Here is an 18,525-nt window from a genome sequence, read left to right as displayed (position 1 = left end):
CCAACCTGTCTCCACCCAACTCCACTTCCCTGCCCCAAGTGTGACCGTCACTGCCCAAAGGTGAAGGGACACAGTGGTGACCGCCGGTCACCCGCTGCCATGTGCTGTCACCCGCAGCCAGCTGTGGCTATCAGTAATGACACACAACATGTGAGTAGCTAACGAAGCTGGTTACAAAGCAACTTGTTCTCCACACTTGAAAAAGGGTGAAAATACAATCAGGAAAATTGAACAAGAAAGGCTTTCTGCTGAAAAATAAAAACACTAACAGAGCGAACGCTGGGAGTAGGGAAGCTGATCATTACTATTAGAGACACTCAGCAAAAATAGGGCCACATTACGCTTACCGTGATTATACACATTGTGGCTAGCATGTATCTATAGTATACTTGGCTGCAAAGAACTTGTTTGCCAAACAGACACAGGGGTTAATGCAGGACAGAAAGGGAAATCACCGAGCAAAGGCAACACAAACCCAGCCGGAGCCTGGCGCAGCCCCGTGCGCCCGCTTCCCAGCCTATTCCGTTGCATACCTGCGTGTCTACCGCGAGGAAAGGCTGCCGAAATTCTTAATAATTCTGTGGCCCATTTAGAAATATCTACTCTCTTACATTCATATATGCTGTATGAGAAATAAAATATAGTGCTCATGAGTTTTGAGTGGCAGCGCCTCCCTTAAGACAGATAAAAGCTGCAAGTTCTCTTTGCTGTTTGGTACCAATTATTACAGAGTTTTGACTTATATATTATTACATAGATCATTTAGTAAAACAACCTACATACAAACCCAGTGGTGTGTCTCCCTTCAGCAGTTATCTGCTGGAACCAGAGCAGTTTAGACACTCACCCATATACACTGTATTTCAGAGACGGGTGGGCTCCTTGCCCTGCACCCAGGGGAGATGCAGTCCCCTGCCCTACAGCTCTCTGCAGCACACAAGCATAATTAAGAGAGCTCCAAATGATTTATCCTTATTGGATTTATAAAGTTAGCTGCACCACTTTTTTGAGGGGAAATAAACAGGCACCCAACATGTGCCAGCCCCTCCGGAGATGCCAGCCCAGCACCGCTCCCGCATCACCCCCGAGCTGCCTGTGCGTGTTTCCACACAGCGGGAGCAGATTTAACCCGACGGCAACTGCCCGTGCCTAGAAGGATGCTCCGAAACTCACCGTGCCGTGCCCCCCGCGCCCGCAGAGCTGCGGGTCAGCGCACTGTTTGCGGCGATTATTCCTTTAATAAAGGGCCCTGTATTTTCCAGCGGCTGCAAAATTGATGCAGGTTGCCATGGTAAGCACACACTTTCACATTTAGTGGAATAATAGACAGCTTTGTATAATTCACTGATTTCAGATGATTTCTCACCCCAAGAGCAAGTCGCTCAAGTTACATAAGTCACCTGTTGTTTAGTCAATCTGGCAAGTTTAATTAGAATAAATTTTTATGATTCCTCTTTGCAACACTTAGAGCTGCTCTGCCACCAGAATGCCGAGATGTCTGTAAATTATACAGGCTCCAATCACATCTTTTTTTGCTGTTTTAATTACAGTAACATTGCAGCATTAATCATGTAAGCCTCTGTTAAACAAGTAACAGCCATCCTCCATCATAATTAAAAAGAAAGGCCAAGCAAACAGGAGCTTTGGAGTTTACCATATTTCCTCCGAAAATTGTATTTTAACTTAAGAGTTTCACAAACAGTAGTTTTATTTGGCTCTAATTAGTGTTGTGAAGGAAACACCGAAAGGTTAATAAGAGATGGTTAGTTTGTAATGCAAGTTTCCCGGTGCCAGCCCCAGCAGTTCAGTCTGTTTTCAGAGTCATTAACGATGTAGATTGATTACAGGAGGAGATCGGGAAGTGCTGGCTTGCTGCGTTAGCAGAAGGTTTGGTTTTATTCATATACCTTCCCTACTGTTAAATATGATGGCCATTACCTTGACCATTTTGCTCGTCTTAACTGCTGTGAGACAGAAAGTGTTAATGGTTTCCTTGGGGTTACTGGCAAAGTAAAAAAAAAAGGTCCACGTGAGCCTTTTTTTGGCTTGTTTATAAGGGAAAAGGAAGCTGCAAACTTGACTGAACTGTGTGTTTATCTTAGAAATATTTGAAAATCCAAGTATTGTGTAGTGGTTTTGGAAAAGGATGCTTTGGGAGAGCCAGGGGTTAGCACCACCCCATCCTTCAGCTGAACCCTGACGAAGATCTTCTCCGCAAACCTTCTGCTTGGGCTGGAGTTTAGAAGTTAACAAAACCAAGCACAAATAGAAGCTGAAACTCTAATCAGAAATATCACTTCTTCATATCTCCTATAAATTGCTCTCCAGTCACCCAGCAAAAATATGGGTAGGCAATAACTAAATTCGACAAATTCTCATTAAAAAGTACAATAAAACGCTAGAAACTCTTCAACTTTCTGGGTTGATCATTCATCCATTACAAACCTACACAACAGGGCACGGATCCAAGTTTTAATTTTCCTCTCCAAATTGCCAAAATGTTCACATCTGGTGAGTGTTTTCTGTGCTTAGATGGAAAGGACTTGAGGATCTAAAAGTTGTAACTTCTGTGACTGTGGACTGAGTAACTTCAGTGATGGAGGCACTGCAAGAATATCTTTGAAGGAAGGAACCTGAAAACTGAAGAAAGAGTGCCAGGAATGTGGGATATATGATAATGCTTCTTATGCAAACAAAGGAGGTCACACATCTGTTTGTTATTTAGTTCTGCTGTTGCAGAAAGGGATTGGCGTTCATTTATTGCTGTGGATATGACTTCAGTGTCAACCCTGCCCCACCATCAGTTTCCCGCAAGGATTTCTCCAAGCTGTGCTCAGTGCTACAGAGCTCTGAACCTAAGGAAGAAGCAACACGAGGGATCTGTCCATGCCAGCCAGTACATCTGTGTGCAGATTAAACCTCCTGGAGCGAGCGCTGCCCTGCTCTGCTGCCACACAACAGGGGGGTGAGGGAAGCTGAGCCCATCGGTGGGGCAGCCCAACCCGCTGCCCAGTGCTGCCTGCCCACATCCCACCCACTGAAGGTGGAGCTCAGCACCACATGCCTGGCAGCAGTAAGGGTCATCCTGAAGAGAGACTTGTTAGTCTGAATGCTTGGCATCTTTTTTCCCAGTTACATTCACGGGTCTAATAAAAGATATTATGTCCCCCTGCGAGCCCCGCTGAGCAGCGATAGCAGCAGCAGGCGCATGGGGAGGATGGAGAGAGAGTGTGTACAAAAGCATCAGTATCCACCACACAGCCATCCACAAGCTTAGATGCTCAATATGTAATCATGTAAAAGTGAAGGAATCATAAGACAATCAACTCCTCTTCCCAAAGCCCGGCTTAGCCACTTGTCATAAAAATCCTTCTCTGGGGTTTCAAAGTACTCCGAGAAGCTGACTGCTCCCTCCAGGCTGGCCACTGCAGGAGCACCACTGAGCTCGCTGAGGCTACTTTACTGAGAGATCCGTGCAATAATACAGAAATCAAAAGAGCTGTAATAATTGGCATTGCCCTGTAAAGAAAGCTTACAGCATTTATCCATCTTAAGGGATGTGCTGTCACTCACATATGAATGTTATACTTTATGTCTTGTGCTGCATATATGAATACAAGAAAGTAGGTATTTTTTATTAATTTGTAGAAACTTCCAGAGAAATGCAGCTGTATTTCCAGCCTCCAAAGCCCTACAATATGTCACTTAGGTCTTCACATACATACAGCTCTCAGAAAGGCTTTTCTGCAGAGTAAAAGGGAGTTGCAGGTGGAACGACTGCTGGAAATCAGCTTACAAAATCAACAGTTTCTAATACCTGTGTTTGCCTCCAGTTAATACCATTAGTCATGTTCTCAATTCATGACTGAAATGCACCCAGATACTATGGAAATGAGCATAAGAGCCAATTGGAATATTCTAAATAAAACCTGATCCCCTAAATGACGACGTATCTGAATAATTTGGGATGCAACCAGCAAGAAAAGTTTCGGTGAGTATCACGTGCCTGGCTCTCCTTTACATCCAAGCCTGTTCCTATACTGTGTGATAGTATAAAAAAGACTTAATGTAAGCATTTAAATATAGCCCATTTCTATTCAAAGAACCCTTTGTCTTGCTGGAGTTTATGAGACTCAGACACAATTAAACCACCTATGTGAGCAAAGTTACTCAAATGTGGAAATGTATGCAGGATCAGGTCTTTCCAGATGACATTTCACGCCAACCTTTACTGCTGATCTGGCACCAGAAAAGTGGAAGCGATGCTTTTAGAAGCAATTCTCTGTAGAGACACATTACTGACATTGCTTAAAAACCCTCTCACCTTGATTTGAAAGCTTTTTCACTATTTTATGGCTGTGGTGACTGTTTCTAACACTGGCTTCTTTATGATTAGTGTGTGTTTATAATTTTTGCGTTTTCTTTTGGATTCTATTTTTATCTTAAACAGCAAATCGCTGCTTCATTGGGCCAACGATTTTCTTTCTACGACTGATGGTAAAAAACACTGGCCAGCACTGGGAATTAAGAGAAGTTTGAAATCTGTTGCTTCTAACATTAAAAACACATATTTGAAAAAGTTCTTTTCTGATTTCTATGCTGGCAAGAGCTCCTATGACTTACAGAGTACAAGGATGGCTCTGGCTCAAGGCAAGGTGAAAAAGGTAATAGAAAACATTTAAGCAGATCTAGACGCCTGTATGCATCCACACAAAGAAAACAAGCCAGACCTGCACAAATGTTGCTTGGAAGAGGGCAAAGGGATTTAAAAAATAAAGTCCCAGTACGCGCAAAACCAAGGGAGGAATAACTACCTGAATCACAAAACAGAGTATCTAACCTCAAAGATGCTAATTCAGGTCCTGAGGGATCTAATCAACCTCTTTGTTGAAGTAAAGATAAAACTTTTTGACAGCAAATGCTTTCTGATAAAATGGAATTTTCAATTACCCTCTGAAACATCTGGTCTGCACTGCCATTTCCCAGGAAAAGCACTACCACGCTCTGCAGTGTTGGAAAACATTTCACACTGAGATTTCCCCACGTTGCTGGGAGGAACAGGTGTCGGGAGCTGCAAACCCGACGGCAAAGCTCCGGCGGCTGCCAGCACCACCCACTGCTGTCCACAAAGGTGATGTCAGCCGTGGGTCTCCTGCCCAGCACCACCTCCTTGCTGGAAATCAAGGCATCCTCCAGTGCCGGGCTTTGGGTCAAGGTTACACCAGGATGTGGAGAAACTCCACACCACATTGCGGTGAAATGGGCCAAAATACAAAGGGGGACCCAAGGATTTACCCCCATCCTCCAGCAGACTTCTCCAGCCAACCCAAAACGTCGCCGAGATACAACAGCCACTCAAAACCCTCCCTTTCTCCAACAAATCCATTTGGAAGTTCAGCTGAGGACACCATTAGGAAAGGAGTGCATATAAACTTCTAGCAGTGCTTAACACCTCCACAAATAAACAAATAATTAAGCAGCGAGGCAATCGCAAAAGGTGGAGCGGTGCCGGTGCCCGCCTTCCTCAGCGTCCCATTTGGTATCAATTAGCAGGGGAAGGAAAACAATTCTGGGCGATAATGAACTCCAAATTGGGTACATATTAAAGCAATTACAGCCATCTTTTCAACTGATGAATTTATAATCAATAATTAAGATCCTGAGGTAAAGAGGGACTGGGCAGAAGTCCTACTCCCAAAATAAGTGATGTGGCTGAGCTCCAGGCAGTATTTCTGATGACCTGCTGCTACCCACTAAAGCTCGACACCCTCCATGCTATGATTTGCCATTTCTCTGGAAATCTAGGTCATTTCCAAAGGAAAAGAAAGGGCTCCTGCCAGCAGGACTGGCAGCTAGTGTCACTCCCACCCAAAAGCAGCACCAGGGCAGAGAAGGGGTAGAGGGCCTGGAGGCTACCTGAGCATCTGCAGTAGGTCCCTGGGGCTCCCATGGCCACGTACTCACCACCGATGCTGGGCTCACTGAAGAACACTGAAGGAGCTTGGACCCATCCATGCCTACCCCATGCCTACCTCTTTCTGCAGAAAATCCAGCATCTGAGTAGGCAACGGCTGGCCAGACAGGTCCCAGTGCCACCACAGAGGGGTTGCCCTCTACCCCTGAGCTGCAAGGATTTCTGCCAACCAGCGTCTTGCTTCAGCAGACCCAGGATTACCCACCAAGCAGATAAAGATGCCCAAATTACCTGGACAAAGTCTGATAGCTGGCCACTCACAAAGCATTCATGGTGTCACAAGGCGAGGTCCAAGCCCAGCAGAGCCTGGCCACCGGGGCACCTCGCCGGGCCCCCAGGCAGGAGATAATTAGCACTAATGAGCGAACTCTGATGACTCTCCCACCCCATTTCTCTGGGATTATATCAGATGTGGTTTGGGCAGGGATAGCGAGCAAAGGCAAAGCAGGGGGACGTGAGCCACCAGGCTGCCGTTTGGCCACAGACCACGTGCTCAGGGCAGTGGGCTGCGCTCTGGTCCTGCGCATCCTTGGCATTGAACTTGTGTTTCTTCCCTGCCCTGCTACTCTGACCCAAAATCGGGTAAAAATTACCATGCTAAAACCATCGCTTTAATCATGCAGGAACCGCTGTTATCACCATCATCTCAGCATCTTGATTTTCCTGATTATTTTCTGCAGTCCCTGCTTGACAAATCAGCTCAGAAAATGTTCTCTTTAACCTTTTTTTCAGCTTCTATGACAGTAACTGCTAACCCCCCTGCCTGCGCTGCTCCTCTCATTGCTCCACAAACATCCTGACAACCTCGCAGGCGAGTCCCCACTGCTCCTCCGCACAAGACGGCACGAGTCCTGCAGGATGGGAGCTGGCCCCCCAGCACACCTGCCTACAGGTCCAGCTGCATGGCAACGCAATGCTGGCGTACCAGTTTCCTCCCAGAAACAAACCAGAGCCAAAAGCACCAAGCCCCTAGCCATCGCAGCACTGGGAGGCAGACTTTTGGAAGTCGCCTTCTGGCAATACTCCTGATTTTGGGGGAGTCTTTTACGTGCAATGAGGAGTTCATGTTACAACAGATTGGACCATATTATTTCCATCTGAATCCTTCAACAAGCTCTGCCTCCAACTCATCCTCTTTAACTTATTTGCATTGTTATCTGGTGCACAACAGAGCCAGCATGAAGACTTATCAGAAATGTAATCTCTGTAAAACCCTATCTGCAGTCCATTGAGATTGGTTTTTTTGCTGAAGAAATGTGACAAAAAATTAACAGATGTTGCTCAGACCATTCAACGGGATGGGAATCAATTATGAACATTTTTGCTCCTACAGTCATCCCTTACTGCAAACGCATCTTAGGAAACCCTCTCCTGATCGAAATGAAAAAGCATTTCTTTGTAATAGAAGAATAATAAATGATAGCTATCAGCCTGCATTCTCTGACACGGCACTGGTCCGCAGAGAATTAAACTGCCACTGTACAGTTATATAAATGTTTAATTTTTTTCATCTTTGGCCACAGTAGGGTTGTCTGGAAATACATTATCGCTGCGGATGCCATCCCTCTCCAATTAGTGTGGCTGGCAGCGTGGAATGGGTAGGTGACCTCCACGTTCCCCTCCTCGTGGAGTCTTACAGGGTTAACTACGGCCATTTAACAGACTCTATCGAGAATTAATACAGCGATCAGCTCCTCTCCAGCAAAAAAAAACCAACAATCGGTGGCGCAGATGGCAAGAACTCTCTCTCCCCCATTTGACTCTTTTATGACAGCAAAACAAAGGCTTTTAATGATGTTTACCATGAATTGAATTAAACAGCTGAAGACCAGTTCATAATCACAGCATTTTGTTTTCATATCCTTAAGTCTTTTAGCAGTGGGGCTTCCAGTTGAGCCTCAGCTACAGCTTATCTCAAGATATAGCCAAGCGCCCCGAGGCTCCCCTGCGCCAGAGCACCAAACCGCATTCAGGCTTCTTAATTGAAAAAGACAGGATGTTTGCATAGGATCTTCGCATCCGTCAGACATTAAAAGCTACATTCATGCCCAAGTACAAACGACGGCCTGGGCTCAGCTGAACTGCTCTGACTTCTTTCCTCCAGCTAATACCAGCCTGGCTCCTGCAGGACTTCATCCCTGCGCGTGGGGATGTGTAAGAGCTGAAAGCCCACCGCCTATCTGGGGAAAAGATGCAAACCCTCACCCACCAGCCCGAGCTAATCCCTCGTGGGATGCCCGGCTGATTGCCCACACGCTCTGCTGTCCTTTCGGAAAAGTTGCCCAGACGGCGCCCACACATGAGCTCCGGAGATGGCGAGCAGGGCGCGCAGGGAAAGGCGCACCAAGTGCCGGCAGGGACCAGCCCTGGGCACGGCACCGGTAATTCCTGCCCTAATCCCAACGCCGCCACTCGCTCGCTGTCAGGCGGGTGCTCATGGCCTTGGGTTTTCTGCCTGTGAAACAGAGGATAATCCCAAATGCTCACTTACCTGACAGGCGCGGCGTGAATATTAATTTATATCTACCCAGCACCCTGATGACGTACAGCATTATCCCCTGCAAGCGCTACTCATCCCTGCTGTGCACCCACTGAGGCAGCACCAGAGCCACCGACAGAGCGTGTGGGGGCTGGGCGGGTGGTGGGCAGCCCCCAGGGCACATAGCAGTGGCTCACCTTGCTCAGGGCCCTGGGAACCCATGGAGGGGACGCTGGTGTTCAGCACGTCGTTGACGGCCGTGTCGCAGTAGAGGCCCCGCTGCACATCGTGCTCGCTGTCCGTCTGGTCACTCTCCTCATGGCCGCTGTCCTTCAGACTGTTCCCCTCCAAGTCCTTGAACGTGGAGCTGCTGGGGGAGACACAGTCATGACTTATTGGGTGGGACAAGGTGGCCCCCACTGCCCCATGGCGTACAGGGAGACCTGCGGTGGTGGCACTGCTGCCACCACTCAGCCTCGCACCCTGCAGGGACAGGGAAGTCCCCTGCCATCCCGGCACCCAGCAGCAGGGCTGGAGCTGCTCCCCACACACACAGAGCTGGTGCAGGGAGGTAGGGGGGGACACCCCCTGCTCAGCACCCTGAAACACAGCATCCAGCCTGTCCCGCCTGGCAGGCTGCCTCTGCCCATGGGGATGGTGTCAGTCATCTGCTCTGGGTAGTATGGAAGCTGAGAGTGAAGCAGGATTGGAAAACAAAATTTAAAATATATACACTGAATGAGCCGTTTCTATAACTCGGCTCCCTTAAGTCGTATTACCACATATTGAAGTTACACAGGATCTAAACCCCAATTTTTTAGGTTATAGGCCAAATCCTGGTTGTTTAAAGTTTGAAAACTAAGGTCTTCCTAGAAACAGGAATTCATTTTCATGATGACAATGCCATTCTTATTTTTAAAAATAACCCGGCAATGCTGCATCCAAGTTCTCACAGCCTTAAGGAGATCCGACACACAGTTGAACTCCTTGACATCCCCTGCAAGCACAGCCACTGCCGGCTAGACCTGAGCTGCTCCCAACTTCCCCCAAGGGCCAAGCAGCTTCATCACCCCACAGCTGCTAGGCTGGAGGGATGGAAGAGTTTCATTTCTGGCTGCATTTGGGATCCTCCTGCTGCTCGCCACCATCCTGCAAGGGGTGATGCCCCAGGACACCCAGCAGCAAGTCACAGGGACATCTTGAGATGTGCCTTCCCCAGGTGGTACAGCCATCAGTGTCCCTGGGCAACCCACCCTGCGCCTCCTTCCACACCCAGCCTTGGCATGGGAAATCTGCATCCATCGGGGGGATCCACCTGCACCCACGGCCCCAAAATTTCTTGCTGGCTGATTTGGTGTGAAACACCGGTGGGTGATGCGGCCTGTGCTTCAAAGCCCCAAAGAGCTGGAGATTTTCATTACTTTGAAAAACCCTTTTGCGTCTCCACGGAAACCAAGCAGACCACCTACCATCTGATGCTTTGCAAAAGCACACAAGGGGGTAGCTCTGAAATACATATAAACTGGTAAACCTTCAAACATTACCTTTTAAACAAAGATGTCCCTGTTGAAGCCACTGACTTTGATTCCAGGTGACATCAAAGAATTTTAAGTTAAGAAAGCACTACAAATCTACAATTCATTTGTGTGTGCATAGATGAGCGAGAGAGGCAGGCAGACAACACAGGAAAAGTACAAATAGATTAATTAAAGTGCTGGATTTGAGGAGATTCACTCACCAAAGATAGAAGAGCTACAACATCTTCATAAAGGCAAAGGATGAAAATGATGCCACAGTATGTTACAGAAAATATTTTTTGTTCTTAGATGTCTGCACAGTGTTCCCAGCACCCGTTGTACTAAAGGTACAAGACAAAGGTAGAAAGCGAGGGGAAACACTGTCCTACATGGAGCTGCTGTTCATAATGCGCAGGCAACCCGTGTTACAATGCATTTATCTCCCCTGCAGTGAACCAGACCGTAATGCAGCAGCCACACGACATGTTTCCACGGCTGACACTTCTCTAAAGGATGGGCAGGTCTCAGGGAATCGGCAGCAGCAGCATTTCCCAAACAATACAGCCTCGGAGTAAGCCCTGCTGCAGCAGGCGGGCGGGCTGCTTGCCTTTATCTTAGGTGTGAACGAGGAAAGATTAATAGATTGGGGTTTTTTCAGTATGGCTGAAGACTCTCCGGCGAGGGGCAGCATGACGCAGGCAAGCCGTCGTCTCTCACAATCGCATTAGCATCATTAAACACCACGAGCCACGCAGGCAAATACACCTGTCCTTCCCTAGCTGAACCCAAGCTGCTTAAACAATGTGCTCACAGCTCCCTTACTCCTTGTGTTTTTAAGATGTAAATAAATGGGATCTCAGCCAGGCAGATAATTGGATATTTTTACTGCTCAGATCAGATCTCAGCAGTTCAGGGCCGGCTCCTGCTCTCCGTTACACCCCTGCTGCCGTGAAGGCTTCTGCAGAGCACCCTGGCACAACCCCACCGGGCACCGGCACGGACCCAGCTCGCTCGCTGCACACCTCGGCCGGTCCCTGGGGAGGAGAGGGGAGGTGGGCAAAGAGCTGCCGGCCACCTCCTGCGCCCGCATCCTGCGCGGGGAGACGGCCCTCCAGCCCTGCGCGGCGGCCTCCTGACAGGTATTGATTGTGCTGTGTCAGTGCCTTTCCGTGCCTTGGCAATAGCCGGGGAGGCAGAGCCGAGCCTGCCCCACAGGGGGATGCTCACCTCTCGTTTAGCACAGCCCAGCGGGGTTCAGCCAGATAACCCCAGCGTTAACCTCCCGGAGACATTTCTTTGCCACCACTAAGCTCTGAGGATACCACTATTTATGTAAAGAGTTAAATTCCCCCAAGGGTAATTGCCAGGTTGCAACTGAACCGATATTTTCCTTTTTACCCATGGAAGAAAAAAGCCTCGCAAAGTGCTGTTTTGCCTCGGCATTCAACCTAAAACAGTGAGCGCATATCCAACCCAATTATCTGCCCCCAAACGAGAATTTTTTTTTTCTTTTCCCCCGCCTCACATGGCAGGGAGATCTCACCATCCAGATCTATCATTTTATTCCTGTGCATTCAAATAGAATAAACTCTATGAATTTGAAAGTTGTCAGGGTAACAGCACTCCACCTAACTCACTGCAACTTCCCAGCGCGAAGGAGGAAAAGAAAAGAAAAAAACCCTTCCTTTATTGCAAACCAAGAGCAATGGGACGTAATAGGAAGTAAATACTGTTTTTAAAATCAAATGATTACTCTGGAAACGTTTTGCATATTAAAAAAAGCAAGTCGTATATAACACAGTAAGGAAGAACATTAAATAATCAGGATTTGGCTGGGCAAACCCAAGTGCTTTCAAGCAAGCCTACGTACCTTTTTATTAAATGAGCTCTGCTGTTCACGTAGTTGGAATCAAAGGAGTAGTTTTCAGTCTGGAAGGAGGAAAAGAAAAGGGAGATGGTTACAAGTCTGATTTCCCCATGACTGGGAACGGCCAGGTTTGAACCCCACATAAGGGAAGGAGCACCCCGGCTCGGGACAGACCCCAGCAAGCGGGACGGAGCCAGACGTGGAAGATTCCAGTCCCTGTCGGTCTCGCCACCAGCTTTCACCAAAAAAAAACCAAGGCTGGCTGGTGACCACAGAACAATTTGCAGAGAAGAAACAATGTGACTACGCTCTGTTACAAAACTAATTGCTTTTAATTCCCTGATGGACTCGGTTCTGTGTGTGTCAATTTGACTGAAAGTTCAAAAGGTATTTTTCTTATTAGTGTATAATTAACACGTTAAAATATTTATTGCATAGATATGTAAATGCCAGCAAGGTAATCCCCTGCTGGAGAATTTAATGTGGGCACTTTTCTTTGTTTTACATCATTTCATTTGCAGAGACAGTGGGCTCTGTTATTAATAAAAAAACAAACAATGGGCAACACGCTTAAAAGTTGGAGGGGAGTAAAAGCAGGGGAGAAAAGCCAATGGATTTGTCATTTGCAAGCAAAACCCACTAACTTACTCCACACTTGACACACTAACTTTTAACCTGATTACACAGCCCCGGATTTCTGGTGCTCGCAGCAGGTAAGCAACCGACAAAAGCAACCAAAAAGTAGAGAAGAGAGCAAGGTGTTAGCACTCTGGAGGCCACAGTTGGAGCCACAGGGTGGGATGTGGTGGGTGCTGCGTGGTACAGTATGGTGGGAGATGCACGGTGGGACATGATGGGAGCTGAATGGTGGGATGCAGTGGCTGTTGCAGGGTGGGATGTGTGGGAGCTACGAGGTGGGATGAGGTGGGAGGTGCATGGTGAGTCACAACAGAAGCCATGTCAGGGACACGGTGGGATCTGCATGGCCAGGCCAGGATCCTCCCTGGGCTTCAGGGACCCATGAGGAGGCAGGTCAGGCACCCCAGTCCATCTGTCCCTCTACCCAAAGTCTGCCCAGATCTGCAGGGATCCCACCTGGGCTCCCACCAGCATCACTCCTGGGCTGGGGGACATTCTTTGCCCCTGCCAGACACCCCTGGCAGAGTTAGGGGTCGACCCTGTTCTGTCCCGCTTCCTCTGGGCTGGCAGCAGCATCCTCCTGGGACAGAAGCAGGGACAGTCACCTGTCCCAGCAGCCTGTCCTGGTTCCTCCTCACCCTGGCCCCGTGGCCACTCTCCTTCCCAAAGTGCCAATTTGGGATACTATGGCCTGTTTTTATGGCAATTATGAACATGGCAAAAATAAATGCATGCATCTTTAATGTCCCAATAAATAAAGGAAAGCAGAGTCTGCTGCTAACGTAATCACAATGGCAGGATGCAGGGAGCAGGGCTGCTGCAGCAGAGCCGAATGTGAAATCCAATCGTACCCCAGCAGAGGTTACACTGCTCTGCCAAGATAATAAAGCAAAGGCGGCGTTGGTTAAATGTGACCTTTTCTCAAATACAGCACAATGTCTAATTTACCAAACAGGAACCTCCCAGAGAGAAACATGCAAGGAGCTGCGAGCCGGGGGAGTTGGCCCAGCACTCAGCACAGCTCAGTTATTACTTTCACATAGTAATTACTGCTGGAGAGTCACGCAGGAGATTTACTGCACAAACTACTGGTCCCTGCAGTTCCTGCATCCTCAGTCCTGCTGGACGACTTTGATGGTTAGAGCTCAGGAGTAAATGGACACATGTATTTTTAAACTTTGTGATGCCCAAGGCTTTAAACACTGCAGAAAACACTGGTCCTGTGTTTATCCATCAATCCTGGCGCTGCCATGCCATGGGGATTGATGCCACCCCACAGCATCCCCCTCCAGCAGCCCCACGGAAGATCCCAGCCCTGCAAAGGGGCTCTGAGGGCAGCCAAGCAATGGAGCGCAGGAGGGACAGGAACCAGTTTTAGAGCAATTCCTGCCCAGCAGGGAGCCCTGTCCACCACACTGCACTGGTGCAGGTGGCAATGGCTCCAGCAAGCCTGGAGCCTCAGCTGGCCCTGTCCCCACACCCCCAGCCCCACTGCCACGCCAAGCAGCAGTGTGAGACCCCCTGTACCCACCACTACTCTCTGATAAGATGTGCGCTTCATCCCTATGGGCTCATCTCAGCCCTGGGAAAACCAGGAGAGGAATGGGTGGCTGAGAGGACCCAGAGGGCAAATTGCAATATATGCAGGTACAACACAGAGCTTTAAAATGCTCAGAGCACTGTCGCTGCACCGCCCAGGCTTCAGGGGCCAAGGGATACCCAGGGCTATCCGCAGGGAATGCTTGACCAGTGCTGCCGAAACACCACCACAGGCTGAGGAAACACCGCATGTGTTGCCATCACATGTGCCGCAGCCCAGATACAGACACTAAATCCCCCTCTGACCAACATCACTGGGAGCTTTGCTGTTGATTTCTGACCAAAAAAGACGACCAAATCCTGGCTGAACTGAAACCATTCACTGACAAGCAAACTCCCATCACATCTGATGGACTGAGGTAACACCCTTCCCATGCAGACTCCCTGGTCCACGTGTCCCCCCTGCTCAGGATGCTCCACGTCACTAATGCAAGCAAGCGGGTTCCCGTGGGGTCAGTCACAGCATCCGTTCCCAAGCTTCGAATCCCCCATGCCACCAAAAGCAGCACGACTAATGCTAATTACTTCCAGATTTCGGACAAAACAAGGAGAGACATGGCCAGAAGGATGGGAAATCTGCTTCCCTGGGACGAGGGTTTGCACCCTTGGCAAGAGCTGCCTGCCCTGCCTGTACTGGCACATTCCCGCCCGTGCATCAGGCAGCCCAGCAGTTTACGAGACCTCTCCTCAGCCATGGGATTATCCATCAAGGTTATCTAGATGCAGGCTAGGGGATCAAAACAGAAAAATAAAAAAGAAATGAGATTTTTCATGGAGAAGGGCTGCTTTATGGTTGCATTATTCAATCGAAGTTCACTTGATCTAATTCTAGTTCATCCTGCAAAGTGCAATTACTCACAAACAGAGGCAAAACAACAGCGAAGGAGAGTATCTCCAGCATGTCAACATTTTAATTGGGAAAGGAACCGCTCCCTCTCTTAATGAGGCCCGAAGAACAAAGTTGAAGTACAAAAAAAAGAGGGAAAAGGTAAGGCTGGCTGGCACCGATGAAAGTGCGCTCTTCATAAAGTGCATCATCAAGAGGCCAGCCCTCATCTTCTTCATTATTTTGGCAAAAGCAGATCACTGCTTTCTCACTGATCAGCTTTGCTCCTCCAGAAATCAAAGGGAAGCCCAGCCTCCAGCCCAGCCTCCCCTTTCCATGTCCAGAGCTGGGTATGGCAAGGACCTCCCAAACAGCACTGCCAGTTCTGATCTCCTGCTCATCATAACACAAATAAAAGATGCTCGCACTTGTCAGGATCAGACCCTCAGCCTCTGTGCTACAAATACACAATAAATTCAAGACACTGGGAAGCGCTGAATAACACCTAGCATAACATCTGTGGTCTCAGCCTTCATTTCTCTTGGAGGAAAGAAACCCTGCTGTCCTCCAGGCTTGGGATTTGCTTTCCAGATGCAGGAGTGTTGGTGTCAATGCCATCAAAGAGAGAGGCCTGGCTCAGCACGCAGCTTACCAGTGCCTAATTTGAAAAATGCTTTTAACTGCTGCCTTAGCAACACAAATATAAATATAACAACAGACACACTCAGAATCGAGCAATCAGCAGGGAAATTTTAAACTTCCCCCCCCCCCCCCCCAGTGGTTGCTTTTAGTTGAGGACTGCCAATTCCATTAAATTAAAAAAAAAAAAAAGACATACAAACATCAGGACAACTCTTCTTGACCCGGACATCGGGAGGTGACTTCCCTGTTAGGAAAAGGTCTGGCAGCAACAGAGCACTGCTCTAACGACTGCTCACTCTCTGCCTTAGAAACAGAAATAAACCTCAGAGGATGCAAAGGTGGTTTAAGAGGAATTAATGCAAGTGCCAGCAGAAAGGTCAGCAGGCTGCAGCAACTCCAGGCACGACCACCGCTGTGGACTGATGGAAAAATAGAGGATTCTGGCTGGAGTTGGTCCCCAGGGCTGGGGGGACATGTCCCGGGCTGTGCCAGGTGGCTTGGATCAGCGCACCCATGTCCCTGCCAGCCTGCCTGCCTCAGGGTGGATGCCCAGGATTGGGCTTTTTCTCACTCTTCCCTCTTTTCAGCTATTTCCAATGTTGGTTTTTTCAAACCAAAGTCTGTGGAGGTGAAAATCCAGCTTTCCCTGCTGTGTCTGGATCCAGACTCTCGGTGGAGGATTTGGCTCCTTGGTCCACACATCAGGCCCCCGGCAAAGTCTGTGGTTGTTTGAAGCTGGACCCATCTCTCCTGACCCGAAGTGACAGGTATCCATCCCTCTGCCAGCCTCCGCCTTGGAAGATAACTCCAAAGCATCCCAGTGTGAGGTTTTTTGCCCTTCTTCTCACTTCAGGGTGAAAACATTTCTATCTTTCTACAAATTATTGTAAACCTGCTGCAACCTCCTGCCAAAGCATGTAGGGACCCTTCACAAAATCAGCTTCATAAAAATGACACATTTAGCACCACTTTTTCAGGGTTATCCCTTGAGCCTTTTTTTTTTCCCCTACGTGCCTTGTTAATAAAGCTTGCATGTCACCCTTTATTATTAAAAAACAAAGCGGACCTTTCTCCAAGGCTGCAATGTGCATCTCTCCTTTTGGGTTTCAGAAAATGCTCTCGAAACATGCAATGGCTCCTCATCCTCTGAATCAAGCTGCTCATCTTCACCAGGAGCACCGGTCTGACCTTTCCTTCGTGCTGCAGGCATCACTGGGGACCACAGAAATGGCAAATCATTCCCAAAAATCCACTGGGTCTCCCCGGTGGGAAGGGCAGAGCTTGTAAGACCACTTCTCCTGGTCCTCCTGTATCCTCAGTCCTGTCCTCCATGGGCCACTCAATCACAGGCTCCAGCATCTGCAATAAAACTGTTGCTGCCTGTTAGGAGATCTCACCAGTACTTAATTCTTATGGTTTGAACTATATTGCGGGTGATATAGAATTCATGCAAATTAAATAAAAACACTACAGCTGCACGGGGGAGACAGGGAAAATTTCAAAGTAGAGACCAGGTCAAATGAAGTATGCATCAGCAGTGAGGGAAATATCATTTAGCAAGCTGCTTATTTACCTCATGGGAAATAAATAAGCAGTCTGAGACTCCTTCCTGACGGGAGCAGGCACTGTACAAATCCCCACTGAACACCAAAACCTAGCCCCGCGGCCCTGAGAAGAAGAGTCCAGGCTCATCGTGATGCTCTCACACCCAGCAACGCAGCTGGTCTCTCTCCCCACACCAGCAGGAGACTCATCAGATGCAGCTCGGGGCTGGGACCAGATCTCAAGGGACATCAGGAGAGGTTTTCCCCCATCGTGTATGATGCCACATAATTAGCCCCTGCACTACTGGCTACTGATGAGGACACTGCTGCCTCAGAGCATCGGTCAAAGCCCAGGAGCAGTGGCTGCAGACCAGCCTGGATGTGCACTGTGGTGCCTGACCCACGCCTCCTTCCCTGCGCTCACCACCAGCTCCACTCAGGCGCTGCCGGCATCAGCAACATCTGCAATAGTGGGCGAGGGTCCTGAGCACTGCGGCTGCAGCCTGGGAAGACGTAGCAGAAAACAGACCCGTATTTCCCAGCTCCTCACTCTCCAGCACTGGCAGGACCTGGCATGGTGGGTATCAGAGATGTGAGAGCAGCACCAGCCCCAGGCTCTGGGGTAAACATCCATGCAAACTCTACCCAAGCAGCTACTGGCGCTTCCACCATGCAGGAAAGTCAGCAAACGCTGAGGACATGGTGGGGCAAGCGATGCCTGTGTCACCCCATGGAGCCCATCACCCTCCCCTCCGACAGCCAAGCCGTGCTGTGGCTCAGGGACCCCCATGGCGTCAGGGACTTTGGAAAGGACCCAGCTGACCACCGGTCCCCTTCTGCAGCTCCAGCCTGCTCCACGGGCACCGGAGCACATGCCAGGGGAGAGGGGCTGAGGGATGCACCTCTGCTGTGTCAACAGCTCCAGGCAAGACAGAAAGTAAAAGTGAAGCAATTCGGCTCTTATTGAGCACCATTTAAGAGCCAGTCACCTGGAGGAGCTGGAAAGGTTAAAAGGATCTGACCTCTGGCATCTCCCTTTGCAGCCATCTCCCAGCTCCCTGCTAAAGCCTGTAATACAGGAGATTGCAAACTGTAAACTAGCAATATAGTGTCTCTGAAAAAGTAAGTGCATTTAGCATCTGATATTGATGTTTTATAATTAGATGTAATACAGCAGATCATTTTCCTGCCCTTGATCAATGAAACCAGGGTCGGGTTTGGGGTTGGGCTTTTTTGCAGACACTGATTGCTGCCTAAACCAAATGGAGCAGTGCCTCGCTTGGTTCAGCAGGAACGAGCAGAGACGAGGATGTGCAAACACAGCATCCATTTAGATTTACTATCCCCGAAATATAAACAGAATATTTATTTCTGACCTTTTAAGCACTAATTCCAAATTTAATAAGGTACAATGAACATTCCTCAGAGCCGGACTCCA

General features: G+C 48.7%; 1 protein-coding gene across 2 annotated transcripts in view; it reads right to left on the bottom strand.

Annotated features, from left to right (window-relative positions):
* Positions 1-18,525, bottom strand: part of PCDH19 (protocadherin 19) — a 59,842-nt gene that overhangs the window by 19,770 nt on the left and 21,547 nt on the right. Inside the window, exons 3-4 of one of the 2 annotated variants that reach the window (XM_027780240.2) lie at positions 11,841-11,899; positions 8,651-8,823 (exon numbers count right to left, since the gene is read on the bottom strand). In XM_027780240.2, coding sequence (XP_027636041.1) covers positions 8,651-8,823; positions 11,841-11,899 — 232 coding nt within the window. The remainder of the gene's footprint in view (positions 1-8,650; positions 8,824-11,840; positions 11,900-18,525) is intronic. The other variant, XM_005232741.3, reaches the window with a different exon arrangement.

The sequence above is a fragment of the Falco peregrinus genome, chromosome 13, assembly GCF_023634155.1.
Source record: "Falco peregrinus isolate bFalPer1 chromosome 13, bFalPer1.pri, whole genome shotgun sequence".
NCBI classification, from domain to species: Eukaryota; Metazoa; Chordata; class Aves; order Falconiformes; family Falconidae; genus Falco; species Falco peregrinus.
Note: the sequence above shows the minus strand (reverse complement) of the source record. Positions and strands in the feature narration are given on the sequence as shown.